Source organism: Colletotrichum acutatum (genome assembly GCF_030867785.1).
Source record: "Colletotrichum acutatum strain CBS 112980 chromosome Unknown BDZ83scaffold_3, whole genome shotgun sequence".
Classification (NCBI taxonomy): domain Eukaryota; kingdom Fungi; phylum Ascomycota; class Sordariomycetes; order Glomerellales; family Glomerellaceae; genus Colletotrichum; species Colletotrichum acutatum.
The window spans coordinates 569,511-584,971 of record NW_026848997.1 but is presented as its reverse complement, the minus strand read 5'-3'; the positions used below and the strand labels follow the sequence as shown (position 1 = coordinate 584,971).

At 53.8% G+C, this 15,461-nt stretch overlaps 6 protein-coding genes across 6 annotated transcripts; 3 read left to right on the top strand and 3 right to left on the bottom strand.

Annotated features, from left to right (window-relative positions):
* Positions 1-545: 545 nt before the first annotated feature.
* On the bottom strand, positions 546-1,115 carry BDZ83DRAFT_746717 (uncharacterized protein; the record flags this gene model as incomplete). Its single annotated transcript, XM_060513312.1, has 2 exons — positions 546-815; positions 894-1,115. The coding sequence occupies 2 exons, from the start codon at positions 1,113-1,115 to the stop codon at positions 546-548; spliced, it is 492 nt and encodes a 163-aa protein (XP_060371378.1).
* Positions 1,116-4,248: 3,133 nt separating this feature from the next.
* Positions 4,249-5,281, top strand: BDZ83DRAFT_646285 (uncharacterized protein; the record flags this gene model as incomplete). Its single annotated transcript, XM_060509947.1, has 2 exons — positions 4,249-4,796; positions 4,930-5,281. The coding sequence occupies 2 exons, from the start codon at positions 4,249-4,251 to the stop codon at positions 5,279-5,281; spliced, it is 900 nt and encodes a 299-aa protein (XP_060371377.1).
* A 308-nt stretch (positions 5,282-5,589) lies between these two features.
* Positions 5,590-7,846, bottom strand: BDZ83DRAFT_245856 (Alg9-like mannosyltransferase). Its single transcript, XM_060501898.1, has 4 exons — positions 7,517-7,846; positions 6,974-7,359; positions 6,780-6,907; positions 5,590-6,724 (listed from the first exon to the last, which is right to left on the bottom strand). The coding sequence occupies exons 1-4, from the start codon at positions 7,623-7,625 to the stop codon at positions 5,797-5,799; spliced, it is 1,551 nt and encodes a 516-aa protein (XP_060371376.1). The 5' UTR covers positions 7,626-7,846; the 3' UTR covers positions 5,590-5,796.
* A 620-nt stretch (positions 7,847-8,466) lies between these two features.
* BDZ83DRAFT_646283 (uncharacterized protein) lies at positions 8,467-10,069 on the top strand (the record flags this gene model as incomplete). Its single annotated transcript, XM_060509946.1, has 4 exons — positions 8,467-8,536; positions 8,686-8,789; positions 9,499-9,614; positions 9,763-10,069. 4 exons carry the CDS (start codon positions 8,467-8,469, stop codon positions 10,067-10,069), a joined length of 597 nt encoding a protein of 198 aa, XP_060371375.1.
* A 2,225-nt stretch (positions 10,070-12,294) lies between these two features.
* On the top strand, positions 12,295-12,993 carry BDZ83DRAFT_646281 (Skp1 family protein; the record flags this gene model as incomplete). The annotated part of the gene is made up of 4 exons (XM_060509945.1): positions 12,295-12,361; positions 12,432-12,529; positions 12,593-12,763; positions 12,817-12,993. The coding sequence occupies 4 exons, from the start codon at positions 12,295-12,297 to the stop codon at positions 12,991-12,993; spliced, it is 513 nt and encodes a 170-aa protein (XP_060371374.1).
* A 1,068-nt stretch (positions 12,994-14,061) lies between these two features.
* On the bottom strand, positions 14,062-14,389 carry BDZ83DRAFT_565304 (ribosomal L39 protein-domain-containing protein; the record flags this gene model as incomplete). The annotated part of the gene is made up of 2 exons (XM_060503738.1): positions 14,062-14,110; positions 14,262-14,389. The coding sequence occupies 2 exons, from the start codon at positions 14,387-14,389 to the stop codon at positions 14,062-14,064; spliced, it is 177 nt and encodes a 58-aa protein (XP_060371373.1).
* Between the last annotated feature and the right edge of the window lie 1,072 nt (positions 14,390-15,461).

Sequence of the window (15,461 nt, the reverse complement as noted above, 5' to 3'; positions counted from 1 at the left end):
AGATCCTGCTTTGCTCGTTTATCCTCAAACCCGCAATAGTCGTTGCATGCTTCCAACAGGATATTTAGATGGCGGAGAAACCTTGCGACATGGCCTAGCTTCTTGGCGGATCAAGTGACCGTCGAAGATCTTTTGCTGCTACTGGCCGATATCGTAGCACTTCTGCTATGGGACTGAAGTCTGGCAATTGTCAGCCGTACCAGCTATCCCGATGGGAACATACCAATTGTCAACCTCCCGTATAAGTCGTAGATGTAGGACGATGAGCGCCACGATAGTCTCTGTCTCTGCGTCGCGAAGCCCCTTGACCCAGTCTTCGGCAGCCCGAAAGCCCCCACTAGTGATGGAAACTCAACCCCCTGAACCATCCGCTCTGCCCACAGCTCGTTCAATATCCTCTAACAAGGCCCTTGTGCCGTCCGCTCCTCGCGGCGTACCCCGTGGGAACTTGTAGCGCCCCTCCAGCCCACCAGCAGGATCGACGAGCTTACCCCGCGAAGAATCATCATCAAGCGGGATCTAGCCGTCGTACTCTTAAACAGGACTCAACCGTGCCAGGGACCGCGAGCCGAGGTCCTCCCACAACTGGCCCCAGAACACGCGCGCGCGACCTCGTAAAGCCCAATGCAAGGCCCTCCCCAGGCGTAAGGCACGCTCGCTGGGTCCTTTGCGTCGACTGCGACGATCCACGGCTTCAGGTCGAGATTCGGAAGCGTGCCGGGGATGAAGACTGGCGCATTAAGTAGCGAAGTGAGCGCTGGCTGGTCGATGAGGACGAAGGCATCGCGGCAGACGTCGGACGGCCACTCTTCATGCTCCGTGTCGCCATCATCATTTAGCGACCTCTCGCGGCGAACAAAATTGCCAACTCATCTGTTGAAAGCCTTGCGCACGAAGGCGTAGTCGGCGCCGCATAGGACGTTGCTGTCGGCTCTGACGGGTAGGGCCAAGGTATTCGGACCCTTCTCGGCGGCGGCCCATTGTGCTTCGTCATTGTCGGCGACGTACGCGGTGCGGGCGACGACGAAGCCCCATTCATGGGTGAGGTTTTGCAAAGCGCTGCGGAAATGCGCTGACGACTCGCTGAGATCTCGTGCCTTTGGTTGTTCCGCCATTTCGAGTTTGGCTGGGCGCCAGACTTATCTGGGAGGTTTACTTTGATCGGTCAGACTGAGCTGTCTGTGTTGCTTTTTGCAAACAAGGTGCGAAGGTGGTGGTTGGACGTTACACGCTGTGAAGAGTAGCTTAGATTGATGTAATGCAGCGGCCGCGGGCGGGCGGGTTGTTCGAGATAAGCGTTGCGTGGGATGAGAGCTCGCTGACTCTGTCTTATTTGTCCACGAGTCGGTAGAATCGACGCAGAACCTGACTCTCGGCGACGTGCGGTGTTATACTCACCACGGCTGACCCTCAACTGCCCGAGCCTCCACGTCGCGATGCTCGTCCTGGGAAGCGCTCTGCCACGCCCTACGGTGCGCCGACATGAATACGACAGCCCCACCGCGGCGCCGGGTTCGGTCGAGGGGTATACGGCGGTCCCGATGGACCCACCCGGGTGAGCCCAGCTGTGCATTGGTTGTACAGTAAATTCATTCGTAAGAACCGTGCCTTGGCTTCGATTAATTTTAAGATCAGTACACAAACCCTTTGCTTTTTTCTCCCAGCTTTGGACGGAATGCAAGACCACATTCAGTCCTGGATCGATGTGTTTCAAACCAGAGTGGACTGGCACCAGTCTTCGGCCGGCGGCCGAGAGCTGGCCTCGTCAGACCGAACGTACGAACAGTTTGGACATGGAGTAAAAGCTCCATACACTTCCTCAGCCCGTGTAGTTGTGCTCAAGGTCTTCTTCAGTTTCAGGGTGCGTGAGTGAAAGGCTTGACACGTTCCAAGGTCATATCTAGCTTCATTTACATAACCTTTACTAGGGCTGACAGGCGATTTGCTCATCTCATCAGCCCGTGTCGAGTTTGACTTCACCCTGAACTGTTACTCATCGCTTGGCACAAATTTCGGATGAATAGTAGTCGATGAGAGTATAATTCCAGGAACTGCCTTGTGACGCTTGCCACAACGCAAGGAATCAAACTCCAGAATATGTTCACTAGATTCCATGGGCGGTCCCCAACTGGCTTCATCGGGATCGAGAAGCCCGCCACCCCCAGCTATATTACATCATGAGCGACTATGAGCTCCCCATTATGTCCCGTACCGCAGCCGGTCTGATGGAACGCGGACGGGAGGCACAGCCCGACGATCAACCTCGAATAATTGACCGAATCGAGCGCTACGAGAAGAGAGAGGGTCCAGAACTCCAGACTCATCTCGCCTTTCGCCCTCTTCCAGACTCTCCCCCCTCCTTCAACCCCCCCAGCGATGGAACGCTGACCTGCAACTTACAGGGGACGTTTCTCGCCCAAAGGTTCAAGCTCGTTCGCCAAGCCAACCGCATCGCACTCTCGCCCGTACTATTCGCACAGCCGAGACGCCCAATTGGTTGGTTCGCTTCCATGAAGAAATCCCCTTGGATAATGCATACTTGAGAGGGTTGGCAGGCACGTAGGATCGTCTTTTTTCTCTTGCTATAACCTTTTTATTCGTTTTTTTCTGTGACATGAGTTGACCCAGCCTTCTTCTCTTCAAAACCACTTTGTCTGCAATGCAACAGTTCCCCACCGTTGGGACGACGTTACGCTGCACACTGGCCTCCAATCTTCCCGCAAATGAAATGCGGAGCGCTGGAGGATCGATACGTCCAAAGACGGGGATTCGGGGACGACTTTCACGCCTTCGTCTTCTGCTTCATCCTGTCCTGAAAGATAAGGGGACCTCATTGAAAGAAAGGGCGTTCTTCTCGAACCTCTAAACGCCTGCCAAGCTTCCTTCTCCCCCGCACTGGTAGCAGAAGTAAGTGGTGCCCTGTGTGCCCTGTTCTTGACTCTGTCTCTCCACGCTCACTGCGCGCTTTCCCGGGAGTCGTTAGACCCGTTATCGGTGGCTGACGAATGGGGCTGAAAAAGGGGAGGCCCGTGGGCGAGTAAACGCCTTGTGAGGTAAAAAAAAGGTAAATGGGTGTTGGACCGTAGCGGCAGGCAATAATAAATGAGCACGAACAGGAAGTATCTAGTGAGACGGTGAGAAACTAAGTAGGTGGCTAGCAAGCGCGAAACTCCTTCCCACGCGCGCTGACATGATCCGGCCGATTCGGTCGATTCAGTTACCCGTCCCACCAGCTCGGCAATAGGCTATACACGCGAGAACTGAGCACCGAGGAGGAGGAGGAGGAGGGAATGTGACAAGCTTCAGCTTCACTGCATGTTCGAGGGTCAGCCTTGATTTACTCGTCAAGATACAGCGCGTATCGACCGTAGATCATACCCCATTCTTCATCGATCACACATCCCACGGCCTGCATGGGAAAAACCCACCCCTCTTCAGCCCGTACGGATACATACTGTACATGGAGGACCGGCAAGCAGGTCAGCCGGCCGATTTGCCAAGCTATCCCGAATAAGGCACAAACCACCGGGGCTGAGAGGAGAGAGAAACCACGCCAAACCCGTCGTATTAAACTATAAGCTTGCCCCCCCCCCCCGGGCAGGGGGTTCAGTCTACCAGCGGGACCGGGGACCATAGCCTGTAAGGTAGTTCCTCGCCAGCCCAGGTTTTGCTTTTTTGGTCTTGCTTACAGTGCTTACCTCCATTGTTCTGGCCTTCCTCCTGGGGTTAATTTGTATGCCGGCAGCCCTCTCCCGTTCTTCCCTTCACGCTTCTCCCCTTTCGCTCTTCCTGCTTATTTTCTCATCTCCATTCTTCTTCTCTTCCACACTTCCGTCCTACAATACCCTGGCTCACGCACTTGGCTGGACTCGGTTGTCTTCTCCGCAAACGAAAGGGGGGTTCTAACCTATTCGCATCGTACGGGAATATCTCTTGGCGAACGCACATCACTTACAAGCTGTGGGGGTTGTTTCACCAAAGTTCCTTCACTTTGGCGTTCAAGAGAACTACCTACTTCTCGACTGAGGGATCCAGGCAGACATATTGCAAACAAAAGAGCGAGGGAATCTCATGCAGAAGGAGGCGCAGTAAGCTGGAGCCTGGACGGAGCTAAGAGGAGACTGAGAGTCGGAGGGTCACAGGAAAATCCAAAACCCCAAAAACCCATAATAGTCTCCTCTCTCGAGGAGAAGGGGGAATCCGGCCATGGAGGGCCCAAGGCCAAGGGCATCCGAGAAGTTTCTCAAAATGACGGCCCCAACAAACACCACAACCGCAACCTCATCACCCGCGACATCAAACCCACAATACCAGAACCAGCAGGTCTACGAATCCGGCCTCGAAGTAGCCGAGCCAAACGCCTGGAACCGCACAAACAACGACATCCACCTGCCCGAGGTATCCCCCTACAACCACTCGGAAGCCAAAACCACAACCTTCCCCGAGGTCGCGGACGATCCGCTATCGTGGCACCACTACCACAAGCAGAATCCCAACCTCGAGGTCTCGTCGTCGCCGTCCGTCGCCTCCGCGGCGCCGTATTACTATGCAGGCGCCGCGGGCCAGCAGCATCCGCCCGGGTATCACAAGCCGCCGCCCGGGTCGCCGGGGTACGGGTCCGGATCTCTCGACGGAGATGGCTCAGGGAAGGGCAAGAAGGCCACGGTGTGCGGGATGCGTAGGAAGGTGTGCTACGTCGTCATGGGCGTCGCCATTGTCCTCGTCGTGGCTGCCATCGCCGTCGGTCTTGGGGTAGGGTTGGCGACGAAGAAGAGCGGGAACAAGTCTTCGTCAGGGTACGTTCACTTTTGTCTCTTTACAAATCATCCCCTTTTCATCTCATTCCTTTTCCCTTTGCCATTTCATTCCCTATTACTCAAATAGAAATCACGTACCCAAAAGTCTCACCCAACTAACACCCCAAAACAGCAACTCCACAACAACACCAGCAACATCAACCGCAAACGCAACAATCACCTGCCCCGCCGCAGACAACGTGACCTACAGCTCCCCCGACGCCCCAAAACGCACCTTCCGCATGATCTGCGGCCACGACTTCAACTCGGCCGACGGCGCCACCGACCTCACCTCGGAAAACGCAACCACCATGGCCGCCTGCATCGACCTCTGCGCGTCCAAGGGCGACGACTGCGTCGGGGCCGGGTGGGGCGATTACTACGGCAACCACGTCTGCTGGATGAAGAGCAAGCTGGGGACGATGAACGTATCCGGGAATTGGTATTTCGCTGTGGATGTGAATAAGACGAGCGCGGCGGCGTGAGTAGTGAGGCGTGAGGCTCCGTAAGGGGCCCCGATCGCTTTAGTTGCTCTCGTCGGTCTAGCTGCGTCTTGGGGACATTGGGGGTTGTGGTACACCACCATCGCTTCTGAGTCCTCTCACAGACCACACAAACGGACCCAGCGTGGGTGAGGTGGTCATCCGCATGATCACTGGATCAATGCCAGGGGGAAGTCGACGAGGTCTGTCTGGCGTTCAACAAAGCGCTCGGTATGCCCTACGGGTTCTGTTCGCAGATGATGGGATGGAATCGAAATCGAGGGAGCTCCCTAACGAATGTAATGGACCTCACAAAAAAGAGGCTTTGTGAAATGAGATGAAAATTGGCGCCATCGGTACGGCGCTCGAGATATTTACGGGTATTAGTCACAAACAGGGACAAAGGAAGACACATAGTCACGATACCACTTGCTTTCCAAAAATCGAATACTTTTCCATCATCAAAACGTTCCAAGTCTTTTCATTCATTGCTTTTGAGTCTCGTCCACGGCCAACCCTCACTTGCAACTCTTCGTCACACGCCAGGCGACAAGGCCACGTCTGCCAATCACCCTCGTCAGGGTGTTCCAGATGCCGTCGTCACCAAAGTCGAGGTCGTCTAGGTTCAAGTGTTGCCTGTAACGCCATACCTCGCGGAACCTTAAACCTTTCAGTCCCTTGTTGGGAAGGTATGGATCTATCCACGTCGCTGACGCTGGTGCGATCAGATATGTTCCATTCTTCTCCTTCAAATACTCCGAGTTGCGTCGATCCGCTGGCGTGTCGCAGGTTGCCAGCTTGGTCAGCTCCTCGAGTAGCGTGTCTCCCTTCATACCCATCACGTCGCGCGTCGTGAGCACCTCATTCTTGCCGTTAAGAAGCCAAATGGGTGGCGTATAAGTCTTCCACCACACGGCCTGCGTCGCGTCTGGCTGCTTACTCAGGAATACCTGGCCCGGCACGATACCGCCTTGATGGTAGACACCCATTAGGATACCAAAGACCAAGTTGAAAGCAAGCCATACCCCAATCCACACACGAAGAACAGTCCGATTCTTGGGGACGTGAACTGACGAGAGGATGAGCGGGACAGTCGGCAGGAGGAATCGAGCTTCTTGGTGCTGGAAGATAGACAGCACAAAGACACCAGAGATGGCCGAGTAGAGTCGTAATGAGAGGTATGGCTGAGTGAAGAGCAACATCGCAGCTGGGCCGATTAGCATGGGAATGTTGACCAGTAGGTGCTGGTACCAGGGGTGCAACCCATGCTGCGCTAGGTTGTCTGTGTCGATGTTGTACAGGAGGTTGTTGAGTGGCGTGATAACTGGCCGTGAGATGAGGTCTGCCCACTTGATGGGTTCAGGGAGGTAAAATGCCGTATCCAGGGTGATGGCGACCAAGGTAGTCGTGAGAGCTGCCAACACCATCACGGTGAAGGACATGGGTCTGGTGGGTTGTTAGTGGGCAGTCCCCTGATGTCATGGTGCCTAGGCGGACCTACCTATTGAGAAAATGGGGTATCAAGCGAAGTCCGGGGATCAACAAGAACGCCGGGAAAGTAATTCTATTAAACAGTCCAAAGACGGCCACTATGCCGAGAATCGTAGAAGCAAGAAGCGATGATTGTTGCTGTCACAAGCATTAGTTAGCATTCACATGTTGGTGCCCACAAAATCGTGCCAAGGGGGTCCTTACCGGGCTCTCGACAATACGCTGAATCAAGACCAAGCACCAAGCAACAACGAGACACTCCACCGAGTTGGAGAAGGTGTGCGTCTGGTACGTCCATGTGACATAGGACGAGGCGACTAGGAGCACAGCAACGCGACGGTGTCGTGGAGAGCTGATGAGCTCATGGATGGCCCAATCCTCCAGCACGAAGCTGGTGACGAACATGAGAACGCGAAGTGTCCAAAAGACTGCGATTGGGGGAATCTCGCCATCCTTGCCGTTACCGATCCACAGCCATCTCAGCAACATCATGGGCAGGCCGTAGACGGGCCATAAGGGGAAAACGCTTCGTATCGGGTGCTCGTTTGTGAATTCCCATGTGTGCCGTACCGGGTAACTAAATATTTGGCCTGCGCCACGCCGTTAGTTTAGGTCCTGTTGAACGAGAACGAGCGCCTAAACTCAATCCGAGCTATGAGGGAGGAAGCTCCATGGCGCCAAAGCGAGAGCTGCGCACGCTCTACCCAGGCAACGGGATGCAGCAGCTGCAAAACAAGCCAAACGTACCTGCGATGACCTCTGGGCCCTGAAAATTCTCGTCGGGGTGCAGGTAGCTTGGCGACAGGGCGAACCACAGCCTGACCAGCACGAGAAATAGGTACGCTCTCCGCCACATGACTCCAGATGTGCTCTCGATTGTTATTTGGTGGTAGTTGCTGCGCGTAGCTCGGGCATCGGTTCGTGATCGAAGGCTGCAAGTAGCCAGGTGTCGAGTATTAGGCGGAGCAAGGTCGGCGAGAGGTTCGTTGCGAAAAGGAGTGTATGTCGCAACGTCGCATCATCAGGAGGAGAGGCGCATGTACAGGAGCCAGGTATGCGGCGATGTTTTGTCAGGCGCAGCAGAGGTCAAGGGGCGAGAGGTGGGGGTAAAGTAAGGTAGAGGCAAGAAGTAGGATGGTAACAAAGAAGGGAAAATATTATTATTTGCAAGGTGAGGCCCGGTGAGGGTGGTGGGAGAGAAGCAAAGGGAAAAGAAAAGAGGTGCGCAGGTCGAGGTGCGACTAAGGCAAGGCAAGGCCAAGTAAATAAGTCCCAGGTCAGGTAGGGTGACGGTCAGGATGTTTTTTGCGCGGACTCGGGTCGAGAAAGTGACTGAGTGTCGCTCCCACGCTCTGTCAGCCCGCACCCGCAACTGCACCCGTACCGCAGCTCTTTTGGACCTTGGAGGGGGACTTTGCAGGGTTACGGAGAAGGGAGAAGAGATAACCTTGCTCTTACAACCTGGTCGGTACGTGTATTTTGTAAGCAGTGTACTCCGTAAGGGCCAGCCAGTTCCCGAGCAATAGGCCCAGAACTATCCATATGAGGCTGTATCCGCAATCTCTGAGACTACTTTAGCGGGCACATGGCCCCTGCTGAGGCTGCTCTTGCTTCTGTTTGGTGCTTGGTGCTTGGGGCAGTTGTTGTTTGATTTCTTGCCTTTGCGAGTTCCCACCCGAGGAGCCAGGTGAGATGAGATGAGCTCAGGGTGTGACTGTGAAGTGAGGTCTGCTGAGTGCTACGTACCCACGGCACCTAAGGTAGTTGGTAAGTTAGGTGGTAAGTGACGGGAGAGGAGAAGGGATGGATGGATGGATGGACTGAAGGAGGGAGGTGTCAAGGTTGGGAGCTCCAATGACGGGAGAGTCTAAGGACCGGGGAGGTAAGGCGGCTGGGCGATTGTCATTTCCTCCCAGGTTGTTGGCAGTTGCAACTGGCAGCTCCCGTCGTGGGTTTGTTCCTTCCCTCTCCCATCTGTCTGTACTCCATACCTGTACTCGTTCGTACCTTGGTACCCGGTGTAAGGCAGGCAGATATCCGTACGAATAAGGAGGTACCCTCCTGCCACGCCCGGAAGAATGGAATGCTTATTCCCCGGCACACCTCAGGTACAGGGATCGCCAACCCAAACACACAACTTTCCAGTCCCACGTCTACGCCCACGGTGAAGCAGAGCGTGGCGCACGAGTCCGCGATATGGTTGCTGGCTGGCAGATTTCAAAGAAAAGAAAACCGAGCCCGACCTTTGGAGAGTGTGCCCTCCCGAGAAGCCGTCAGTCCGCTGCAACGGCCCCCTGTTCCCTGCCAAGCTCTTCTCGCTAGGGCCTTCAGTTGGGAGCGCTAACCCCCAAAACGGGCAAGGCAGACTGCCACTGGCCAGCACCTGGGACTGGGAGGGTGCATGCCACTGCCATCGTGGCTCATAGGGCCATCGCTGCACACCCACAACACCTCAACACAGAGGGAAGTGTCCAGTTCGTGTATTGTGAGAGAGGTGGCCCCATCCAAAGCTTCTAATTCTTCCGTCCTCTTCGCCCACTACTCCAAGACCTCGCTGGGGGACACCACCCCCTTTTCCCGGACAGCCAACCAAACAACACCGACCCAGTCAGCAGGTTTCTCGAACCACGTCTATCCATCACGTCTTGCTGTCATTGTGCATCATTTCCCGTCTGTCCAGCATGGGGGCTGCCTGTCAACAAACTTGCTGACTTTTGACTTTTTGCCAGTTGTTGTACATGCCTCCAACATATCTCTGGAGTCGCATCAAACAAAACCATGCCACCCGTCTCCAACGCTTTGTCCGTTCGTCTGGTGAAAAGGCCGATATTGATATCAGACGAACGTAATGATGCCAATCCCGGGACGCCATCTGCGCATCCGCGGTCGTAGTCGCGTTCGCGCCTTTGGTCCGTCGACGGAAGCTTCGGGATCGCGGGCCCCATCAACATCCGGCGCTATGAATTGCGAATCATTAAATTTCACGGACGCAGGCGCGCCGCCCACTCCCACTGGCGCGTCCCCATGAAACCGGCCCAGTCATCATTGATGCATTCCACACTTTGCCCTATTCCGAGAAATTGGGCCCTCATTTTCGTTAGCAAGCAAAACAACTTCCAGAATACCAGTGAGGTCCGTCCGGAGTACACTTACTCTGTGAGCCTGTATAGGCTGGGTGGCAAGGAAACCAGGAATGCTAGACCATATGCCGCCATCTTCAGTGTCTCGCACCATCAGATTGGCGTTGCCCTGCTCGCGCGTCGTGGGGGTTCAGATCCGTGGAGAAGACAGGCTCCCTAAAGTGCTTGCAGCTCGCTTTCGCCATCGCCCCTGTCTTTTCGTGTCCACATCCTGGCCAGCTCCAGATTCTTGTCGGACATTTCCTTCGGTACGAGAGCTTGGTACGAGAGCCTATCCACGATCATTTTTCGTACAAGTTGATGCCGTTCTGGTCACCCATCGGTGAAAGCAAACCTTGTCGCTCGCTTCACGAACCATGACAGAGAAAACAAGAAGCATCACGGGCAAGGTAGGCACCAGACGCCATTAGCAAGCATTAGCCCGTAAGTGGGTTAGATCTAGAGCCATCCGCCGAGAAGCATGTTATTCACAATGCAACCGTTGGCAAGAGGAGGCGGTGCTCGTCTCCGCAGATACGGCACTCACAGAAATAGACGCTGGCGTTACCTTGCCGGCCGTCTCCGCCGCCCCCGGTTCTGCCTTGCCGGTCTCTTCGGCCGGGCTCTAGCTTAGCGGCGACGAGGCTATTGTCCGGATAAGGTATACCGGCATTAATCGTCTGTCCGGCTCCGAAAATTGTTTTGCCGTTTGCGGAGATATGCCAAGCAACTGCAACCTGTTGCAGAGAAGTATCACATCGAATTGCGCCAAACTCCGAATCCTACCGTATATCCTTTGGTCTTATTACTCGGTGCTTCACGAGCCAGAGATTCGTATTCTACTGGTTTTCCTCTCTCGGGGTGTGGCAGAGTGGGAGAGAAGAACAATGCATGGCCGAATTTAGCTTCCTTGATCACGAGGCAGCCTCAGCAGGTATCGCCTCAGAGGTCATGAGATAGTATATAGATCCAGCAGACTCGCCCTCGCCCCGGACTTACCGCTATTCCTCCTATTTCAAGGTATCTCCAAGAAAACTACGAGTCAACTTTCAAGTTCGTCTCATTTAACCAGCGTCAAAGTCCGGAATTCAGGCTAGCTCCAAATCCCAAGTTGAGCTTCGTCTACTACACAAGGTACCTTGGCCACATAGGATAGACACTGGCTTAGGGTAGAAGCTCGAGGGAACACAAGACTTGCTACCTTGCGTGAATAAATGGCGATCTTGGGTTCCCTTTGCTTCTCTGTGGAGGAATCTGAGTGTCTATTTGAAGCATTTGTGAGGACGCTTCCAATGGACATCACCTCCGCGGGTGCCTGGGCCCTCTGGAAAATGAGGCACAGGCTGAAGCTTACCTAAGTTGCCTGGGGTGGTGAATCAGCTTGATAGGAGTCTTTCGATCTACACCGGATTATGCCCTGAGCCACCAAGAATTTAGGTAGCAGCGCACTCTGCAATAAGGAACGATTTGGTATTTCTTCTTAACTCTTGCTGATGATGGTATTCTGGAGTCTTTGCAAGCAGCAATGAGAAGCCCACGTACATCCAGCTGAAAAAGAAGAGTGAAGAGGACAATTTCTGTACAAGCTGACAACAGCTCTTTGTCTAGGATTACATAAGGGCGCCAGCTGTGCCTCCGTCCTTGCTCTTGCGCATGAAGGTGAGTTGCATTCGGCGAAGAGTCACCGAGACTGTTTTCTGCAAGGCAATTCGACACCGCCAGGAAGCTCTTGCCTCAGGCTCTTCTTGCGTGGCACTGTCTTTTCTCTTGCTGTCTTCCATGTTGGACGAGAGGGGATTGTTCTTATTCAGGTCAAGTCCATTGATGTGCTGTGCCTTTGCGGGTCCATCGACTCCATTGAGGCCTTCTGAAAGGCACCAAAGGGTAGGTACCTCGAGCCATATAAAGTTCTCCAGGCAACAGATGTAGAGACCCATGAGTACAAACAGGTCACGCCGCTTTGAACCAATCAAAGCACCTCCCGCCCTCACCTCTGCCTGCTGCTTAGCGACACTCTCTGCCTTCCCACTTCTCCACAATCAACAGCCGCCTGGCCGCCCCGACCCTCAAAACCACCCAACCTAACGTCTGACGCAACAAAAGCCATCTCCGATCACTTATTCACTGCTTCGTTTGTCCGCCTTTCTCCAATCAAACAACTGTCGCCGGTCGCATACAAAATCTTCACCTTCTCACTCTATCTCCGAATCATAAACGTAAGGCCTATATAGTCCCGACTCCCGCTGCTTCCTTCCCCGCCGACCGACTGCTACTTTCCCCCACCATCCTCCAGAATCAACTTCAATCCGTCGATCGATCACCACCAGTCAACCATCGCTGTCGACCACTTCCAAGCTGACCGCTCCAAGATATTCTACATCAAAGTTACCCATCTTACCAGACAAAATGGCCGCCGAGAAGAAAGACGCCAAGATCTGGGTTCAGTCCAACGACAACATCACGATCCCCGTCGGTACGTCAGACCCCTCCTTCCGCCCGCGAGCCCGGTCTTGACCAAACCCTTGCTAACGCATACCCTCTAGATCGCGTTGTCGCTGAGCGCTCCATGCTCATCAAGAACATGCTCGAGGATGTTGGTGATGATGCTATCAGCCAGGAGAACCCCATCCCCATTCCCAACGTATGTGTCGCCGCCTCTCGCCTCTCGGTCGAATGATCGACAAGCGCTGACATTTTCTCCCAGGTCAACGAGGCGGTCCTCCGCAAGGTCATCGAGTGGTGTGATCACCACCGCGCCGATCCCGTCCAGACCGCCGATGACGAGAACGATGCTCGCAAGAAGACCACTGAGATTGAGGAGTGGGACCAGAAGTTCATGCAGGTCGACCAGGAGATGCTCTTCGAGATCATCCTCGTATGTTATCCGTCACTGTCACATCTCTTTGAATCAAGCTAACGTTTCCACAGGCTTCCAACTACCTGGACATCAAGCCTCTCCTCGACGTCGGCTGTAAGACCGTCGCTAACATGATCAAGGGCAAGTCGCCCGAGGAGATCCGCAAGACCTTCAACATCACCAACGACTTCACCCCTGAAGAGGAGGAGCAGATTCGCCGCGAGAACGAGTGGGCCGAGGACCGCTAAATATCACGACAAATGGATTGGTGGAAAGAACCGGAGTCTGGGTTAAACTACTCTTCGGACACATCTCTGCGCACCTAATGTGTGATGCATCGTACTCCGGCGTTTTGACGATCGCTCATTGATTCGTTTTTCGGTTACCCTGGAAAGTTTGCGGGTTGCTCCACAGGTCAGGAATTCACGTCCCGTAAGGAAAGGGACGCTTGGTAGATGAGAGGCGCTTGACACAAGGTCATCCATCCCATGCGCAGCAGTTTGCGTGCGCCCCATTTGGTTTTGCTACATATTCATAGCAAGGCAAAGAAGTTTGATTTCGCGTCTAAGGCATTGACTTGTTGGTCGGTGACATTGTTGCTCTTCTTAATGAGGTCCATAACGTGGTGACAAAATCAGATATTGAGATCAGCTGTACCTCTGTACTCGGGCAGAGGCAACCTCCATTACTTTTCAAATATCACATAGCGAGGCTGACGACCGAAACTCACTTGGTACGCCATATTATCGACAAGGGCTCGTATTTCGTCAACAGTGAGTCATTGGAGACTGGTAAGTCAGGTTGTTGTGAACAGTCGGTGAGCAATATCACTATCGTTTGCTGAAGCAGACTTACTTGAGCCTGCTTCCACTGGCTGTTCAAATCCCGGGAAGACTCCTCAGCCGCTCGCGACGGCCTGGTTATAAGGATCTCAGAAGAAGGCTCAAGATCAGTGTCGCATCACACGGGCGCTGAGCGAACAAGAATGGTAATCGTGGGGGCCTCATCTCTTCGAGGCAAATTTTGCATTTCCTTTCCCTATGACCGTAACATGCAATACGTAGAGTCTAGCCGAACCGGGCATCCATTTTGTTTCCCCTTCCTTCCTGTTTGTCAAAAAAGACTTCCCCCACGAATTCAGGACTCGAGCCAGTGGGTAGTCAAGTCCATTAGAATGAACCCCTCCCGTTTGATGTGAAAGTTTTTCCCCAAGTCGAGCGCGGCGTCGTCGTTCGGTCGGCGGTATCCATGGTTGGTATGGAAGTCCCGCAGGATAGGGAAAGGGATTTTCTTGAAGAGAGAAGGAGGCGAGGCGTTTAGATGCCGAGACGGGTCTTGCGCCAGTGACGACGCTTCGCGTTGTAGCTGTGATGGATATGTTAGTTTTATAATGTTTGGTGGGGTGTGTTTTCTCCCATGTGAAAGACTCTCCTCTCTTCGCCTTTTGATCCATTTCAAGATTGAGACGAAAAGAGGAGAGGCTTTCTGGAATGAACAGAGGGAGAGTGTATCGTACCGAATGGTGTTACCGGTGCGAAGGCGAATCCATTGGGGGATGGGGCGGTTCTGCTTCTGCGCCTTGGCGAGCTTCTGCTTCGTACGGAAAGACTTGTGGCTCTGTATCGCGGGGAATATGGTCAGCATTCTGCTTCTTGTTTATTTTGGTGTTCCTCGTCTTCCTCTCGATCGGCCCTCCTCAATTTTGTTGATGATGTTTGCCCCTCACTCCTCCATCGTCAACCCCGTCCACGGGTGACGCACTTTGTCGAATCGCGCGGACGCAATATGTCGGTAATTTCGGTCGAGGGACAACATCATCATCGCGTCGAAGAGGGTCGTTTGAGCGAGAAGGCGACGAAAGGGCGTAATCTATCAACGTACCGGCATTTTGACGGCTTGTTGGCTGATCAAACTGGTGCGAGTCCTTTGGGGTGGCAGTTGTTCTCCAGATGGGATGGGTTGAATCGATCTCACCACTAGAAATGAGAAATTCTTGTGCACAAGGCGCACTAGGTTAGCGAGCCCGCAGTTGCCTTGATTGGTGGACAGGGCACAAGGTGGAGTCGGTCACGCTTTCGGAGCCTGGTGGGGGAGAGGGGAGGTTCGAGAAGGTCACTCGCCTCTTGAGGCTCAGCCGTGTGGCTCGTTCCTACTTTTTTTTCTTTGTTCGCGTGCTGATTAGATAAGACACTTGATTATTCTGCCTCAGGCTTGAACCTTCAGAGTCTGCTTATGTGATAATCCCTGACATGCCGATAGGCTCGAGCGGCCGACGATCCCAGAATTGGCAGCCCGCGGACCTGTTTGGACGCCCAGGTTTCCCATCCATGCATGTCTTAAAAACTGTCAATTAGGGGGGACCCGTTCCGCTACCTTACCTTTACTGTTACGCTTTAGGGGGGGAAGTCAAGCCATCCGAGATTCTTTTGCAACGGTCCTTTGTCTGCCACTCGTAAAGACAAGAAAGACAGCTCGACGAAACGAAACCCACGACGAATTAAGCCAAACTTTTGGAAACAAGTGAAAAGGAGAGAGACTAGATACTCCATCTTCTTTTTTGCCCCTGAACGCCACGGAACATTTGTCGCCCTTTTCTCTCTCACCCCTTTCGTGCTCTCCTATTCTTCACCAACGGGAAAAGGCCCTGCGCTTGTACATAATCCCAGCAGAGCGGGCGGAGCTTTTTCTTTGGTCAGCTTTCGTCATTCTACTTTTG